Source organism: Ovis canadensis, chromosome X, assembly GCF_042477335.2.
Source record: "Ovis canadensis isolate MfBH-ARS-UI-01 breed Bighorn chromosome X, ARS-UI_OviCan_v2, whole genome shotgun sequence".
NCBI lineage: Eukaryota > Metazoa > Chordata > Mammalia > Artiodactyla > Bovidae > Ovis > Ovis canadensis.
The window spans coordinates 106,239,742-106,252,027 of NC_091727.1; the positions used below are offsets into that span (position 1 = coordinate 106,239,742).

Consider the following 12,286-nt stretch of genomic DNA (forward strand, 5'->3'; position numbering starts at 1 on the left):
TTCTGTCTCAGGTCAGCTTTATTACAAGAGTAATGCACGTCCATATACACAGCCAGTAGGCCAAGCAGTGTGCGAGGAGAGATTGGACTGTAGGCAGCCAGACTCTGTACCACATGGCAGAGTCAGGAGAAAGGACATGCAATATGAAGAGATGAAAGCCACTCTGAGGCCACACAGGACGCTGCAGGACAGCGACGGTGTACATGTGATGAGAGAGCCAGTGATCACCAGGGATCTGACTTTACCCTGGAGCCAAGGAGAGCTCTGGAAGGATTTTAAGCAGGGACTGCCATGCTCAGATCTGTGCTTCAGGAAAGCTCAGTCTTCAGCAGGGAGGAAGAAAGGTGACATCAGAGGAAGGGGGCCTGCCTGTAATGTGTCCCAGAGGAGGCACCCTCTGTCAATCACCAGCCAGGGGAGGGCACAAAAAGGGAGCTTTGTTGTGATGCAGCCCCACAGGAAGTGTCTTCCAGAAATCAGCTGCTGGCCTGAAGGGTCCCCTATGTTGTGCCTCTTTGAGGATCGCACAAAGCTGCCCACTGAGTGTGAGTATCTCACAAAAGAGCCGCTCCACTGGGCTGATGCAGCCCCCCTATGGCCTGGTTTGGCACCACATGTCTCACAGACTGACCCCAACTTGGTTCTCTGCCACAGGCCTTGTGCAGCTACACACAACCACTCTGGAGTCACACCGCTTAGCTCTGAATCCCAACTGTGTGACCTTGGGTGCAGGCGGTTCTTATAACCTGCTCGGGTCCTCCGTCTCCCCAGCTCGAAGATGCGTCCTACAGTGGCTGTGTTGACTAAGCAGCAATAGTGCATAGCAGGCACCGAGCAGGGTCCCTGATGCTAAGTCAGTGAGTGTTCCAAACTCTTGGCTGGTAAAAAAAACTCTTGGCTATTATTGAGTATCTTCTTCTAATGTCAGCTTTCAAGAAGTAAAACTTGAAAGCAAGGCAGGCAGAATGGTATTGGCTTTCTTACCACTGGAGTCTGTGTGGGACTCAGAGTCCCTGTCACTGTCGGCACAATGCTTCTTGTGGTTTTTAGATGACTTTTTCGTCCTCCTTTCCTTGGATCTTTCTTTTGAATAACCAGACTTCTTTTTTTCTTTTTTTTCTTCTGCATAAAATATAAATAAAGTTTTATTGGAAATCTTCAATGCCAATGTGTTACTGCCCATAATGTAAGCAACTCCTCCTCCCAAAGACAAGCTTCCAAAGAGGACATTAGTGATGCACACACAAATGTCACCTCTTCTCTACACCTGCACTAAACTGTCATTAAGAATGAAATAGTTGAGGGACTTCGTTGGCAGTCCAGTGGTTAAGCTCTGCACTTCCACTGCAGGGAATACCGGTTCAATCCCTGGTGGGGGAAACTAAGATCAAAGATGCAATGCACCATGGCAAAAAAAGAGAAAGAGAGGTTTAAAGAATTTATCAACAGAATTAATGACAAAAATGATTAATGTTCTCCAGGATAAATGTACTTAAGAGGCTGTCTGATCAAATCCCCGTCGCCCTCAAAGGCAAGCCGGCTGATAGAACAGCTTGGGCTCTGTCTACCTACTCCTGCTTCTCTATTCCAGCCCACTGGTAGAAGAGGGGCCACATGTGAAAGCGCAGTGAGTGGAACCGCTTCATCATCAGGGCAGTGCAGAGCTTGTCACGGAGTGACACTGAGCAATTCCACCCTGGTTTGACTTCTTTTAAAAGGGGGATGATGAGGGAGTAGGTAGAAACAGGATAAATCAAGTACAATGTCAAGCACAAGACTCATAGGAGCTATTCTTAATATTCAGGATATTCACATGCCTCAAGACACGTGTAAATACCTCTTGAACAACCATACAACCCTCAGTCTGGCCTGGCTTTCATTTGGCACTTCTCAGTGGAGACAGGGAATTCCAGAAGTTAGAGGAGAGACAGAGGGGGAGGATGGAATGGGGAGAAGGGAGGGGAGGGCGATGAGGTGCAGGAGAAAAAGGCAGCAATGGAGAAGATGGAAACTCTTCCTGATCTACAACACAGTCCCAGTAAAGGGCAAACATGCCCCATTGCAGAGTGCCTGCAGCCAGAGGTGGGGAGCTGCGTCCAGCCCCGTATGCAGAGGTCCACAGTTACCTTCCCAGTCAAAGGAATGGCCCCTTGCCCCACTCTTCAAGGTTGACTTGCCTATCTAGATTGCTGGGGATAACAACTCGATTTGAATTCTATCTATTAAAAAAGAATTAAGTATTTCACTTAGATCTACTAAGCAATGTCATGGGCGTTCTATATGATCTGCTTCATTTAATTAATAAAAGAAAATCTATGAGGAATGTGTTATCAACATTCCCATTTTATAGATGAGGAATCTGAGGCACAGAAGTATTAAAGAAGTTAATAATAAGTGAAGGAGCTACTTTTTGGTCAGCAAACTTATGTATACTTAATAAGCTTTGTGGAAAGGGCATTGTTACATAGATTGTCAGGGAAATAAAACTCAATTTCCTATTAAAAAAATTAAATATGTTGCTTAGATCTATTAAGCAATGTACTCAGTGTTTTATATGCTCTGCTTAATTTAGTTAACAAAAATCTACAAGGAAAGTGTTATCAACATTCCCATATTACAGATGAGGAAACAGAGGCATTGAGGCATTAATGAAGTAACTAGTAAGTGAAGGAGATGCTCTTGGGTGAGCATGTTCATGTATACTTAGTAAACTTTGTGGGAAAGGGCATTATTTATCTAGATTGTTGGGGGAAAAAATCGACATCTATACTCTCTATTAAACTTGGTCGGAAAGGGAATTGTGTATCATGTTTGTTGGGGAAAAAGACTCGATTTCAGTTCCATATTAAAAAAAAAAATCAAAACTAAGTATGTTACTTAGATCTGCTAAGCTTTTCCTGGGTGTTTTATATGCTCTGCTTCATTAAAAAAAATTACTTGAAAGTGTTAACTATATTCCCATTTTATAGATAAGGAAACTGAGGCAGAGAGGCATTAATGATGTTACTAGTAATTGAAAGAGATGCATTTTGTAAGCGTATTTATGTATACAAGTAAACATCATTGGAAGTGGTTTGTCCACCTAGATTGTTGGGGAAAAAAACTGACTTGTATTCTCTCTCTTGGAAAAAACAAAATTAAGTCTGTTCCTTAGTTCTAACAAGCAATGTCCTGGGTTTTTAATATGTTCTGCTTTAATTAATTATATAGAAAATCTACAAGAAGCTGTTATCAACAATTCCCAACTTATAGATGAAGAAATTGAGGTACTGAGGCATTAATGAAGTTACCCATAAGTGAAAGAGATGCTTTTTGGTGAACGTTTTTTATCTATATTTATTAAGCTTTGTGGGAAATGGCATTGTGTATCTAGATTTCTGGGGAAAGTTACTCGATTTCAATTCCATACTAAAAAAAATAAAATTAAGTACGCTATTTAGATCTACTAAGCAATGTCCTATGTGTTTTACATGCTCTGTTCAGTTAAATAAAAATAGACAAGGAAGGTATATCAAAATTCCCATTTCATAGATGAGGAAACTGAGGCACAGAGGCATTAATGAAGTTACCAAAGTGAATGAGATGCTTTTGATGAGTGTATTTATCAGAACTTTGGAAACTTTGTGGTAAAGGGCAGTAACTGTCTAGATTGTGGGCTATATAAAACTCAATTTGAATTCCCTTTATTTAAAAAAAACCCAAAATTAAGTATGTTACTTAGATCTACTAAACAATAATCTCAGTGTTTTACATGCTGTTTCATTTAATTAAAAAATCAACTAGGAGGGTGTTATCAACATTCCCAAATTATAAATGAGGAATTTGAGGCAAAGTAGCATTAATGAATTCACTAATAAGTGAAAGAGATGCTATTTGATGAACATATTTATGGACATTTAGTAAAATTTTCACAAAAGGTTATTGACTATCTAGATTGTTTGCGAAAGAAACTCAATTTCAATTCAATATAAAAAAATTAAGTATGTTACTTAGATATACTATTCAATGTCCTTAGTGTTTTACATGATTGGGTCCATTTAATTAAAAAGTATATACAAGGAAGGTGTTAACAATATTCCCATTTTATATATGAGGAAACTGAGGCACAGAGGGATTAAAAAGTTAATAAGTGAAAGAGATTCTTTTTGGTCAGCAAATTTATGTACACATTTTAAACTCTGTGGAAAGGGCATTGTCTATCTAGATTGTCAGTGGGAAAATAGTCAATTTCCAATCCATCTATTAAAAAAAAAGTATTAAGTATGTTAATTAGATCTATGAAGCATGTCCTGGGTGCTTTCCACGCTCTGTTTAATTTACTTTAAAAAATCTACGAGGAAGCTGTCAACATTCCCATTTTATACTTGAGGAAACTGAGGAACAGACGCATTAATGAATTTATTAGTAAATGACAGACATGGTTCTTGGTGAGCGTACTTGTCTGTACTTAGTAAACTTTGCAGGAAAGAGCATTGTCTATCTAGATTGTTGGGTAAATATACTTGATTTCAATTATATATTTTTAAAAAATCAAAATTCAATACATTACTTAGATCTACAAAGCAATGTTCTGTGTGTTTTACGTGCTCTGGTTCATAAAATAAAATATCGACAAGGAAGATAGTATCAACATTCCCATTTCATAGATGAGGAAACTGAGGCACAGAGGCATTAATGAAGTTATCAAAGGAAATGAGCAGCTTTCGGTGTGTATTTATCTGAACTTTGTATATTTTGTGGTAAAGGGTATTAACTATCTAGATTGCAGGTGATATAAAACTGGATTTCAATTCTCTTTATTAAAAACAAAAACAAAATTAAGTATGTCACTTAGATCTACTAAACATGTCCTGGGTGTTTTACCTGCAATACTTCATTTAATTAAAAAGAACACCTATAAAAAAGGTGTTATCAACATTCCCATTTTATAGATGGGAAAACTAAGCCTTGAGTCTAGTATCTGAAAGAGATGCTTTTTGTTGAGCGTATTTATCAATACTTGGTAAAATTCTTGGGAAAGGGTGTTAACTATCTAGATTGCGAGCAAAATAAATCTCGATTTCAATTCTGTTTAAAAAAAAACAAAATAAGTATGTTAGTTAGATCTACTAAGCAATGTTCTGGGTGTTTTACATGCTTTGCTTCATTTAATTAAAAAGAAAATCTATGGGGAAGGTGTTATCAAGATTCCCATTTTATAGATGATGATACTGAGGCACAGAGGCCTTAATGAAGTTACTAGTAACTGAAAGAGATGCGTTTTGGTGAGCATATACACGGATACCTAGTAAACTTTGTGGGAAATGGCACTGTCTATCTAGATTAATGGGGAAAAACAACTCTATTTCAATTCTATTTAAAAAAATTAAGTATGCTACTTAGATCTAGTAAACAATGTTCTGGGTGTTTTACATGTTCTACTTCATTTAATTAAAAAGAAAATCTATGAGGAAGGTGTTATCAACATTCCCATTTTATAGAAGAGGAAAATGAGGTACAGAGTTGTTAATGAAGTTACTAGTTAGTGCAAGAGGTGCTTTTTGCTGAGCGTAGTTATCTTTATTTAATAAACTTTCTGGGAAAGGGCAGTGTCTATATAGATTGTTCAGGGAAAGAACATCATTTCAACTCTCTCTTATAAAAGAAAAATTAAGTATGTTTGTTAAATCTACTAAGCAATGGACTGTGGTTTACGAGCTCTGCTTCATTCAATTAAAATGAAATTCACAGTAATAGATGAGGAAACTGAGGCACAGAGGCATTAATAAAGTTACTGGTTAGTGTAAGAGGTGTTTTTGGTGAGCATATTTATTTATACTTAGTAAAATTTATGGGAGAGGGCATTCTGTATTTAGTTTTTTTCAGAAAAACACTCAATTTCAGGTCTATATTAAAAGAAATCAAAATTAAGTATGTTACTTTGACCAGTGTTTTACATGCTCTGTTTTAATTTTTAAAAATCTGCTAGGAAGGTGTTATCAACATTCCCATTATATAGATGAGAATACTGAGGCACAGAGGGAGTAGTGAACTTAGTAGTAACTGACAGAGATGCTTCTTGTTGAGCATATTCAACTAGACTTTGCAGGAAAGGGCCTTGTCTATCTAGATTGTTGGGGGTGGAAATCTTGACTTCAATTCTACTAAAAAAAATTAAATATGTTACTATATCTACTAAGCAATGTTCTTGGTGTATACATGCTCTGCTTCATTTAATTAAAAAGAAAATCTATGAGGAAGGTTTGATTAACATTCCTATTTTATAAATGAGGAAACTGAGGCACAGAGACATTATTAAAGTTACAAGATACTGAAAGATGCTTTTTGGACAGTGTATTTGTCTATACTCAGTAAATTTTGTGGGAAAGGGCACTATCTATCTAGATTATTGGGGGGAACTTGCTTTCAATTCTTTGTACAAAAAAAGTATGTATGTTACCTAGATCTAAGCAATGTCCAGGTGTTTTACATGCTCATCTTCATTTAATTTAAAAGAAAATCTATGTTCTCATTTATGGATGAGGAAACTAAGCACAGGGGCATTAATGAAATTACTAGTAACTGAAAGAGATGCTTTTTGGTGAACATATTTATACTTAGTAAACTTTGTGGGAAAGGGCATTGTGTGTCTAGTTTGTTGGGGAAAACTACTCGATTTCAGGTCTATATTATAAAAAAATCAAAACTAAGTATGTTACTTATATCTACTAAGCTTACCCTGAGTGTTTTACATGCTCTGCTTCATTTAATTTAAAAATACATATATCTACTTGAAGGGGTTATCAACATTCCCATTTTAGAGATGAGGAAACTGAGGCACAGAGGCATTAGTGAATTCACTAGTAAGTGACAGACATGCTTCTTGGTGAGCATATTTATCTATACTTAGTAAACTTTGTAGGAAAAACCATTGTTCATTTAGATTGTTGGGGAAAAATACTCAATTTCAATTTTATCTAATAAAAAGAAAAAGCAATTCATTTAGATCTAGTAAGCAATGCCCTGGGTATTTTACATGCTCAGTTCAGTTCAAATGCCCAGTCGTGTCCAATTCTTTGTGACCCCATGGACTGCAGCACGCCAGGCCTCCCTGTCCATCACCAACTCCCGGAACTTGCTCTAATTCATGTCTCATTGAGTCGGTGATACTACCCAACCATCTCATCCTCTATGGTCCCCTTCTCCTCCTGCCTTCAATCTTTCCCGGCATCAGGGTCTTTTCCAAAGAGGCATTTCTTCACATCAGGTGCCAAAGTATCGGAGTTTCAACTTCAGAATCAGTCCTTCCAATGAATATTCAGCACTGATTTCCTTTAGGATGGACTGGTTGGATGCTATGCTACATTTAATTTTTTTTTTAATCTATAAAGAATGTGTTATCAACATTCCCATTTTATAGACAAGGAAACTGCACAGAGGCATTAATGATTTCCTAGTAAGTGCCAGAGATGCTTCTTGGTGAGTGTATTTATCTATACTTAGTAAACTGTAGGAAAGAGCACTGTCAATCTAGACTGTTGGGTAAATACACTTGATTTCAATTCTATATGAAAAAAAATTCAGTATGTTACTTAGATTTATGAAGCAATGCCCTGGATGTTTCACATGCTTTGCTTCATTTAATTAAATAAATACTGACAAGGAACGTGCTATTAACATTCCTATTTCATAGATGAGGAAACTGAGGCACAGAGGCATTAATGAAGTTACCAAAGTGAATGAGAAGCTTTTAAGTGACCATATTTATTGAAACTTTGTAAATCTGTGGTAAAGGGAATTAACTATCTAGATTGAGGGAGATATAAAACTTAATTTCAATTCACTCTTTAAAAAAAAAAAATTAAGTATGTTACTTAGATCCCATAAACAATATCCTGGGTGTTTTACATGCTCTGCTTTAGTTAATCGAACAGAAAATAAACGAGGAAGGTGTTATCAACATTCCCAATTTAAAGATGAGGAAACTGAGGCACAGGGGCATTAATGAGTTAATAGCAAGTGAAAGAGATGCTTTTTGTAGACACTATTTGTCTATACGTAGAAAACTTTGTGGGAAAGGCCATTTTCTATCTAGATTTTTGGGGGAATAAACCTGCCTTCTGGAGAAGGCAATGGCCTCCCACTGCAGTACTCTTGCCTGGAAAATCCCATGGATGGAGGAGCCTGGTAGGCTGCAGTCCATGGGGTCGCTAAGAGTCGGATACGACTCAGTGACTTCACTTTCCCTTTTCACTTTCCTGCATTGGAGAAGGAAATGGCAACCCACTCCAGTGTTCTTGCCTGGAGAATCCCAGGGACGGGGGAGCTTGGTGGGCTGCCGTCTATGGGGTCGCACAGAGTCGGACACGACTGAAGCGACTTAGCAGCAGCAGCAGCAAACCTGCTTTCATATCTATCTATTTGAAAATATAAATATTTATTTAGACCTACTAAGCAATGTCCTGGGTTTTTACATGCTCTGCTTCATTTAATCAAGAAAAAAAAATCAACTAGGAAGGTGTCAACGTTCCCGTTTTATAGACGGGAAAACTGAGGCTAGAGGCCTTAATGAAGTTACTACTAAGGGAAAGAGATGCTTTTTGGTGAGCGTTTTTATCAATCAGTTCAGTTTAGTTCAGTTCAGTGGCTCAGTCCTGTCTGACTCTTTGCGACCCCATGGACTGAAGCACGCCAAGCTTCCCTGTCCATCACCAACTCCTGGAGTTTACTCAAACTCATGCCCACTGAGTCGGTGATGCCATCCAACCATCTCATCCTCTGCTGTCCCTTTCTCCTCCTGCCTTCAATCTTTCCCAGCATCAGGGTTTTTTCAAGTGAGTCAGCTCTTCGCATTAGGTGGCCAAAGTATTGGGATGTCAGCTTCAACATCAGTCCTTCCAATGAACATTCAGGACTGATTTCCCTTAGGATGGACTGGTTGGATCTCCTTGAGGTCCAAGGGACTCTCAAGAGTCTTCTCCAACACCACAGTTCAAAAGCATCAATTCTTCAATGCTCAGCTTTCTTTATAGTCCAACTCTCACATCCAAACATGACTACTGGAAAAACCATAGTCTTGACTAGACGGATCTTTGTTGACAAAGTAATGTCTCTGCTTTTTAATATGCTGTCTAGGTTGGTCATAACTTTTCTTCCAAGGAGTAAGCTTTTTATTACATGGCTGCAGTCACCATCTGCAGTGATTTTGGACCCCCAGAAAAAGAAAGTCTGCCACTGTTTCCACTGTTTCCCCATCTATTTGCCATGAAGTGATGGGACCAGATGCCATAATCTTTGTTTTCCAAATGTTGAGCTTTAAGCCAGCTTTTTCACTCCCCTCTTTCACTTTCATCAAGAGGCTCTTTAGTTCTTCTTCACTGTCTGCCATAAGGGTGGTGTCATCTGCATATCTCAGGTTATTGATATTTCTCCCAGCAATATTGATTCCAGCTTGTGCTTCCTCCAGCCCAGCATTTCTCATGATGTACTCTGCATATAAGTTAAATAAGCAGGGTAACAATATACAGCCTTGACGTACTCCTTTTCCTATTTGGAACCAGTCTGTTGTTCCATGTCCAGTTCTGTTACTTCCTGACCTGCATACAGATTTCTCAAGAGGCAGGTCAGGTGATCTGGTATTCCTATCTCTTTCAGAATTTTCCACAGTTTATTGTGACCCACACAGTCAAAGGCTTTGGCACAGTCAATAAAGCAGAAATAGATGTTTTTCTGGAACTCTCTTGCTTTTATGATGATCCAGCGCATGTTGGCAATTTGATCTCTGGTTCCTAAGTATTTACTAAGTATTTATCAATACTTGGTAAAATTTGTGGGAAGGGGCTTTGACTGTCTATATTGTGAGCAGAATAAATCATGGTTTCAATTCTCTCTGTTTATAAACAAAATTAAGTATGTTAGTTAGATCTAAGAAGCAATATCCTGGGTATTCTACATGCTCTGCTTCATTTAAATGAAAAAAAAATCTACAAGTAAGGAGTTTTCAACATTCCCATTTTAAAGATGAGGAAACTGAGGCACAGAGGCATTAATGAAGTTAATAGCAAGTGAACAAGATGCTTTTTGGTGAGCGTATTTATCTATACTTAGAAAACTTCGTTGGAAAGAGCATTTTCTATCTAGACTGTTGGGGAAAATAACCTGCTTTCAATTCATTTTTTTTTAGGTCCTAGCTAACCCTCTGATTTTATCTACTATTTCTTTGTTCCCTTCAGCCTAAGCTGGCTTCTTTACTATACTGCAAACACACTAAGCCCCCTTGCCATTTTAAGCCTTGCTGTGCACACTGACTTAACTCTGTTTCCTGTTTTTTTTTTTTAGTTCATCAATTGAAGGATAATTTTTTACAGGATTTTCTATTTCAGTGCTATCTATTTAAAAAATTAAATATGTTACTTAGATCTACTAAGAAATGTCCTAGTACATGCTCTGGTTCATTTAATTTAAAAAAATTCAACTAGGAAGGTGTTATCAACATTCCCATTTTATAGATTAAAAAACTGAGGCACAGAGGGGTTAAAAAGGTAATCATAAGTGAAAGAGATTCTTTTTGGTCAGAGAATTTATGTATACTTAGTAAAGCTTGTGGAAAGGGCATTGTCTATCTACATTGTTGGGGAAAAAAAAAAACTCGATTTCCAACCTGTCAATTAAAAACAAAACTGAATTAAGTATGTTACTTAGATCTATGAAGCAATGTCCTGGGTGTTTTGCATGCTCCGCTTAATTTAGTTTGAAACATACTACAAGGAAGGTGTATATCAACATTCCCATTTTATACATGTAGACACTGAGGCACAGATGCATGAATGAAGTCACAAGTAAGTGAAAGAGACACATTTTGGTCAGCAAATTCATATATACAAGTAAACACTGTGGGGAAAGCATTATCTATCTAGACTGTTGGGGGGAAAAATTTACCTCTATACTCTCTATTTAAAAAAAAGCAAAATTAGTATCTTGCTTGGTTCTACTAATCAATGTCCTGGGTATTTACATGCTCTGCTTTACTTACTTAAAAAGAAACTCTACCAGGAAGGTATTATCAATATTCCCGTTTTATAGATGAGGAAAGTGAGGCACAGAGGCATTAATGAAGTTACTACAATTTGAAGAGATGCTTTTTTGTGAGCCTATTTATCTATACTTAGTAAACTTAGTGGGAAAGGGTATTCTCTATCCAAATTGTTGGGGGGGGACTCATTTTCAATTCTATCTATTAACAAAAATGAAGTATGTTCAGTTCACTCGCTCAGTCATGGCTGACTCTTTGGGACCCCATGGACTCTCAAGAGTCTTCTCCAACACCACAGTTCAAAAGCATCAATTCTTCGGCGCTCAGCTTTCCTTATAGTCCAACTCTCACATCCATACATGACTACAGGAAAAACCATAGCCTTGACTAGATGGACCTTTGTTGGCAAAGTAATGTCTCTGCTTTATAATATGCTGTCTAGGTTGGTCATAACTTTCCTGCCAAGGAGTAAGCGTCTTTTAATTTCATGGCTGCAGTCACCACCTGCAGTGATTTTGGAGCCCCAAAAAATAAAAGTCTGCAAATTGGAAATGGTCAAACAGGAGAATGCAAGAGTGCTTGCTTTTAGTGAGCGTATTTAACTATGAAAAGGTAGGTCTGTCTAGATTGATGAGGGAAAAAACTCGTTTCTCTCTATTAAAACAAAAAATTAAGTATGTTACTTAGATCTACTAAGCTACATGCTCTTCATTTAATCAAAAAGAAAATCTACGAGGAAGGTGTTATCAACATTCCCACTTTATAGATAAGGAAACTGAGGTACAGAGGCTTTATTAAATTTACTAGTAATTGAAAGAAATTATTTTGGTGAGCATATTTATCTATACTTAGTAAACGTTGTGTGAAAGGGCATTGTCTATCTAGATTTTGGGGGGAAAATTACTCTACTTCAATTCTATTTAAAAAAAATTAACTATGCTACTTAGATCTGCTAAGAAATACCCTGGGTGTTTTATATGCTCTGCTTCATTAAATTAAAAAGAAAATCTACAACAAAGATGTTATCAGCATTCCCATTTTACAGATGAGGAAACTGAGGCACAGAGGCAGTAATGAAGTTACAACAAGTGAAATGGATAATTTCTTTGAGAGTGTATTTATCTACACTCAATAAACTTTGGAAAATGGCATTGTCTATCTAGATTGTTGGAGAAAAAACTCAATTTCAACTCTCTCTTACAAAAAAACGAAATTAAGTATTTTTCTCAGATCTACTAAGTAACATCCTGGATGTGTCATATGCTCTGCTTCATT

The 12,286-nt window shown here is 37.4% G+C and overlaps 1 protein-coding gene across 1 annotated transcript in view; it reads right to left on the reverse strand.

Annotated features, from left to right (window-relative positions):
• LOC138930831 (uncharacterized) overlaps positions 1-12,286 on the reverse strand; it is a 22,748-nt gene continuing 10,462 nt past the window's right edge. Inside the window, exon 3 of the mRNA XM_070291232.1 lies at positions 1-1,122. Coding sequence (XP_070147333.1) covers positions 1,047-1,122 — 76 coding nt within the window. The 3' untranslated portion in view covers positions 1-1,046. The remainder of the gene's footprint in view (positions 1,123-12,286) is intronic.